Source organism: Bos grunniens, chromosome 18 (assembly GCF_055505025.1).
Source record: "Bos grunniens cultivar Pamir isolate PY7600 chromosome 18, Bosgru_T2T1.0, whole genome shotgun sequence".
NCBI lineage: Eukaryota > Metazoa > Chordata > Mammalia > Artiodactyla > Bovidae > Bos > Bos grunniens.
This window is the reverse complement of record NC_141182.1, coordinates 18,907,260-18,913,769: the sequence shown is the minus strand read 5'-3', so window position 1 is coordinate 18,913,769 and position 6,510 is coordinate 18,907,260. Positions and strand designations below refer to the sequence as shown.

General features: G+C 49.0%; 1 protein-coding gene across 4 annotated transcripts in view; it reads left to right on the top strand.

Annotated features, from left to right (window-relative positions):
- The first annotated feature begins 5,895 nt into the window (after window positions 1-5,895).
- The window catches only part of BRD7 (bromodomain containing 7), a 45,044-nt gene continuing 44,429 nt past the window's right edge, over window positions 5,896-6,510 (top strand). For 2 of the 4 annotated variants that reach the window (XM_086350602.1, XM_086350601.1), the window contains exon 1: window positions 5,896-6,189. In XM_086350602.1, coding sequence (XP_086206728.1) covers window positions 6,141-6,189 — 49 coding nt within the window. In that variant the 5' untranslated portion in view covers window positions 5,896-6,140. Of the gene's footprint in view, window positions 6,488-6,510 lie in introns of all 4 variants that reach the window. The other 2 variants (XM_086350604.1, XM_086350603.1) reach the window with 1 other exon arrangement.

Below are 6,510 nucleotides of genomic sequence, written 5' to 3'. Positions count from 1 at the left end.
GTGTGTTCTCAGGATCTGGTGAAGTGTATCAGGCAGATCCACCGTGGAAAGAGAAGCCACCCATCCTGCCTCCATGATGGAGCTGCAGCAAACCAGGCTGCAAGCGAGGTGACAGAGGCCCACAGATGTAGTAAGGTACTGTGTGGGACTAAGCAAGGTACAGAGACAGCCTTGTCCTCTCCCAAGATCGTCCACCTCCTCTGCCACCAAGAAGGATGCACAAGAGAGAAGCTCCCTGTCCTTATAAGGGACAACTGGCGACTGCCAAGAGGCCTCCCCTTAGGTCAGAACCACGATGCTACACAAATCCCGACATTCGGCCAAGAGAGAGCTGGGCCATTAAGCTGAGCAGTCATTTTTTACTGGTCCAGTTCCCCTGGCTCCATAAACAGTAAAACTATTTCCTTTCTTTAACTTGCCTTCTGGGGCTTCCCTGGAGCTCCAGTGGTTAGGAATCCAGCTGTCAGTACAGGGGACACAGGTTCGATCCCTGGTCTGGGAGGATCTCGCATGCTGCTGGACAACCAACTAGAGCTGGAAGTCGAGAGCCTGCAAGCTGCAACTACTGGAGCCCATGAGCCTAGAGCCTGTGCTCTGTAACAAGAGTAGCCCCCCAGTGAGGACCACAGCTCGAGTGCAGCCCCCACTCACGGCAACTAGAGAAAGCCCACACCCAGCAATGAAGACCCAGCATGGCCAAACAATAAATAAATCAATGACTTACTTTCTGACCCTCTTCAAGGCACAAACATCCATTTCTACACGTTTATGTGAGCACATAGATCCTCTTCTGGAATTTGCTTTTATCTAACGCTATTCCAAACAGGAAGGAAGGGACTTCGGAAATTATCTGACCCCCTTTATGAAGAGCACTGTGACCTGATGGTTAGAATGTGGGGTTTGGAGGTAGGCAGACAAAGATTCAGATCCCAGGCAGGCAAGCTGTGTAATCATAGATAAACCACTTGACTTCTCCACGCCTCAGTTTCCTCACCTGTGGGACAGAGATAAGAGTGTTCCTCTTGGGACTTCCCTGACAGTCTAGTGGCTAAGGCTCCATGCTTCTAATGCTGGGGGTGCAGGTTCAATCCCTGGTCAGGGAACTAAGATTCCACACGTCCCATGGCACTGTCAAAAAATAAAAAATCAATATTTAAAAAAAAGACCTGTCTCAATAAAATTAAATAGAGTGCTCCTCTCACCTGGCTAGAAGAGGATAAAAGGGGATAGGCAGCGTAGGGAACATTCCAGCCAAGTCCTATTTCCAGGCAATTGCTCAATTTCTGTCATTTTGTTCCTTTTGATTGAGATATGTAGTAGGCTCAGAAAGTTTCCCTGTTTGGGATGATATTTGTATGAGCTTTTTATTGCTATACACCAAGCTGCCCTAAAATTTGGTGGTTCATGTAAACATACATTAATTACCTCACAGTTTCTGTGGGTCAGGAGTCTAAGCACAGCTTCCCTGGGTCTTCTGCCTTGGAGTCTCTCCAAGGCTGAGTCAGGGAGTGAGCCAGGGCTGAGGTCTCATCTGAATGTTCTGCTGAGGAAGGATTCACTCTGGAGCTCAGCAACTTGTTGGCAGGACCGATGCCTCATGGGCTGCAGGACTGATGGCCCCAGTGCTTGCTGGGTGTTGGCTGGAGGTTTCCCTTCATTCCTTGCATGTAGCCTCTTCAACTGTGCAGCTTGCTTCACCAAAGCATGCAAGCCAAGAAGACAACAGAGTTGGCTAATAAGATAAAAGACCCAATCTTCTGGGACTGAATCACAGAGGTGACATCTTATCACTTTGCCCGCATTCTACAGTCAGAAGTCAGTCTCTGGGCCAGTCCACACTCACTTGGAGCATGTGACGACCAGGAGGCAGTCTTTAGCTCAGACAGACTGTAAAATGGTTTAGTTCAACTAGAATTTTCTGGTGACTTTTCTGTGCCAGGTACTGTCCTTGAGCTGGGAATAAAAAAGTAGATGAGCTGGGGTTTCTGTCTCCCAGGAATCTTTCTCTTCGAGGTATTTTCTGCTTTGAGTTCTTACCCATTTTTCCCTGCTGTGAAGACTTTTGGACCTAGGTAAGATCTCTGTTGAGGGAAGGAAGGAAATTACAAGCTCCCTAATGAAGATGAGGTAACCAGACCTATTTCCTCCATCAAAGGGTGCTCAGAGGGAAGACACATGAAGCAAGGGTGAGCTGGTTCTGAGGGGCATTTGCAGAGTAGTGGTCACTGTGTCGGGTTCTGTGGACAAAGGTGCTGTGCTCCCCTGGGCCAAACCCTGCCTAGTGGAGCACACTGGGTGATGGGGAGAAGGCAGGTAAGCTCACAGGTTCAGCCTGGAGGGATCCCAGATCCACTCCACAGTGAAGGCCAGATCCATAGGTGGAGTTGGCATAGCAGTCCTCCTTAAAACAAAAAGAGTTACAGCTTTGAAAAGGTTGAAAAGCTGCCTCAAAGCTTTGCATCCAGTCCCATCACTTCATGGCAAATAAATGGGGAAACAGTGGAAACAGTGACAGACTTTATTTTCTTGGGCTCCAAAATCACTGCCAGTGGTGACTGCAGTCATGAAATTAAAGATGCTTGCTCCTTGGAAGAAAAGCTATAACAAATCTAGACAACATATTAGAAAGCAGAGACATTACTTTGCCGACAAAGGTCTGTCGAGTCAAAGCTATGGTTTTTCCAGTAGTTGTGTATGGATGTGATCATAAGAATTGATGCTTTTGAACTATGGTGCTGGAGAAGACTCTTGAGAGTCCCTTGGACTGCAAGGAGATCAAATCAGGCAATCCTAAAGGAAATCAGTCTGGAATATTCATTGGAAGGACTGATGCCAAAGCTGAAGCTCCAATACTTTGGCCACCTGATGCAAAGAACTGACTCATTTGAAAAGACCCTGATGCTGGGAAAGATTGAGGGCAGGAAGAGATGGGGACAACAGAGAATGAGATGGTTGGATGGCATCACCAACTCAATAGACATGAGTTCAAGCGGGCTCCAGGGATTGGTGATGGTCAGGGAAGCGTGCTGCAGTCCATAGGGTTGCAAAGAGTCGAATATGACTGAGTGACTGAGCTGAACTGAATTGAAGCTTTACTCTACACCAGGGGGCATTGGTGGCTTGATTTCAGAGCAGCAGAGGTTCCTTTCTTCAACACAACCCCTTTCCTCCACTCTGAACTCTGCCTCAGAGATGCCAGAGTGGATTGTTACAAGGAGGTAAAAGATACAAACCTTTATCCTTTGTAAAAAATCAGTTCCCCTCCTCTAAAGCAACTTCAGCTTCCCTGGCTAACCACTGGACTCTGTTGGGGACAGCCAGTCACAGACTCTAACTCCTCTTGGCCATAGGGATGCACTTGGCATCCAAGCTGGATCCATCTCCCAATCCTTTGCCTATAAAACATGTGAACCAAGCCAAGCCAATCAGAGACCTTCTCTGGAATTTTTTCCTGGATGATGCTGACAGGGAAGAGACCTTTTTCCCAATCGGTCAGGATACAGCTGCTGGAAACTATGTATTCAGTCATGTAAGAAAAGAAAATGGAGCCCAACACAGAAGGATGAGACAAAGAAAGAGAGTATCAAATCCCTGGCTCCTGTCTTTCTTCGGGGAAGCTTTACTCCTCCCTTCCTGGACATGTGACCCACTAATCTTTTTATTCACCTGAAAAAATTCAAACTGGGTTTCTATCATTCTCTGACCACAGGACCCTAAATTACAAGTCTACCACTTAACCGTTGCAGTTCAAGTAAAAGCTACACATCTTCCTGGGAGAAGTGATCCAGAGGTCCAAACTCTTAAGTATAAATGACTGATGTCAGTTCCTTTCTTGTGAGTATAGGTTTATCTGGAGACACACAGTGCACTGTAAGCCTAAACGTAGAGACAGTCAAGACCACTTTCATCATATTCACGAGTAAAAAGAGCTTATGATTCAGATTCAGAAAACCTGGATTTGAAGCCTGGCCCTACCAGTAAGTGGCAACTTACTTCATTTCTCTGGGCATCCATTTCCTCATCTATAAAATGGGAATATATTTCTCCCTTTCTACCTTACAAGGTTATCATGTCAAAAAATATCAACATTATTTTGTCTCTCTTCAGCCATCATCCCTGGGTGTGGTCTCTTAAACACATCTTAACATTCAGGTAAGTGCCAATGAGCAAAACTGTGAATAACTCCTCACCAGTAGGGTTCAGCATCTAAGGATAAAGTCAAGGAGAAGCAGGGCTTAAAGGAGGAAAGAGGAGTGGACCTCCATTAACAGAGCAGTAGTGTTAGTCTGGACCTCTGCTTCGTGGGGATCCAGATTATTTTCATCATTTTTTCAATCTGATTTCTAAATTTTATTTCTTTTCATTTCAAAAAATAATAAATATACAAGTGAGAAATTTTTCAAAAAAATAGAGAAGCATAAAACTAAACCAATCAACTCCACTCTCAGTCCTAGTCTCCTGAGATAACCACTATTAACAGTTCTTGTGTATCTGTCACAGCCTTTTTATCCAGATCAGATCAGATCAGTCGCTTAGTCGTGTCCGACTCTTTGCGACCCCATGAATCACAGCACGCCAGGCCTCCCTGTCTATCACCAACTCCCGGAGTTCACTCAGACTCACGTCCATCGAGTCAGTGATGCCATCCAGCCATCTCATCCTCTGTTGTCCGCTTCTCCTCTTGCCCCCAATCCCTCCCAGCATCAGAGTCTTTTCCAATGAGTCAACTCTTTGCATGAGGTGGCCAAAGTACTGGAGTTTCAGCTTTAGCATCATTCCTTCCAAAGAAATCCCAGGGCTGATTTCCTTCAGAATGGACTGTTTGGATATCCTTACAGTCCATGGGACTCTCAAGAGTCTTCTCCAACACCACAGTTCAAAGGCATCAATTCTTCGGCGCTCAGCTTTCTTCACAGTCCAACTCTCACATCCATACATGACCACTGGAAAAACCATAGCCTTGACTAGACGGATCTTTGTTGGCAAAGTAATGTCTCTGCTTTTGAATATGCTATCTAGGTTGGTCATAACTTTCCTTCCAAGGAGTAAGCATCTTTTAATTTCATGGCTGCAGTCACCATCTACAGTGATTTTGGAGCCCAGAAAAATAAAGTCTAACACTGTTTCCACTGTTTCCCCATCTATTTCCCAGGAAGTGATGGGACCGGATGCCATGATCTTTGTTTTCTGAATGTTGAGCTTTAAGCCAACTTTTTCACTCTCCACTTTCACTTTCATCAAGAGGCTTTTGAGTTCGTCTTCACTTTCTGCCATAAGGGTGGTGTCATCTGCATATCTGAGGTTATTGATATTTCTCCCGGCAATCTTGATTCCAGCTTGTGTTTCTTCCAGTCCAGCGTTTCTCATGATGTACTCTGCATATAAGTTAAATAAGCAGGGTGACAATATACAGCCTTGACGTACCCCTTTTCCTATTTGGAACCAGTCTGTTGTTCCATGTCCAGTTCTAATTGTTGCTTCCTGACCTGCATACAGATTTCTCAAGAGGCAGATCAGGTGGTCTGGTATTCCCGTCTCCTTCAGAATTTTCCACAGTTTATTGTGATCCACACAGTCAAAGGCTCTGGCATAGTCAATAAAGCAGAAATAGATGCTTTTCTGGAATTCTCTTGCTTTTTCCATGATCCAGCGGATGTTGGCAATTTGATCTCTGGTTCTTCTGCCTTTTCTAAAACCAGCTTGAATATCAGGAAGGGAGGCAGACAGAAAAACGGAAATCTCAGAATGTGGACCCCGCCCTTGCCCCACCCACGAGCCGGACTCCGCCCCCCGAGACTCCGCCCCCAGGCCTCAGGCTGCAGTGCCACCTCCAGCCGCGAGGGGCCGCCACTCCCAGCCGACCACTCTCTGCGCGCGCGGCAGGCCCTCTCTCCCGCTTCCGCGCCGGCCGCTCGCCAACCTGCCGCCGCTCTCCGGCTCCGGCTGGGTCTCGCGCGCTCGGGCGCGGCTGGGTGTATTCGTAAGGGGCCTCGCGCCGCTGGGCGCACGCCGTCCCCCTGCCTCGCGGCGCGGGGTCTCGCGGGCCCCGCTCCCGCCCTCCGCTCGCCTGGCCCGGACCGGAAGCGGCGCCGCACGGCCTGGGCCTGGCGCGGGGGGCGGGCACCGGGGCCCGATCGGACATGGGCAAGAAGCACAAGAAGCACAAGTCGGACAAACACCTCTACGAGGGTGAGGAGTGGGCCACGGTGGGGGGCGGCGAGCCCACGGCCGCTCGGTGGAGTTTTCGTGCCTTCGAGACAACTCTCAAGCTTCCGAGGCGGGCCGGGGGTCGCACCTCCCGCGGGCAGGCCTGGACCCGCGAAGGGGGCGCGGCCCGCCTGAGCCGCGCCAGATCACCCAGGCGGCGGCGGCGTTCGAACTCGGGACCTCCGGCCGGGGCGGGTCTCCGGTTGGGAGGTGTGAGGCGGGCCCGAGAGGCCCGGGAGCGTTCCGGGCGTCCACTTGGCGAGTGTCCGTCATTCAACAGGTGCGCCGAGGGGCGCCCACTGC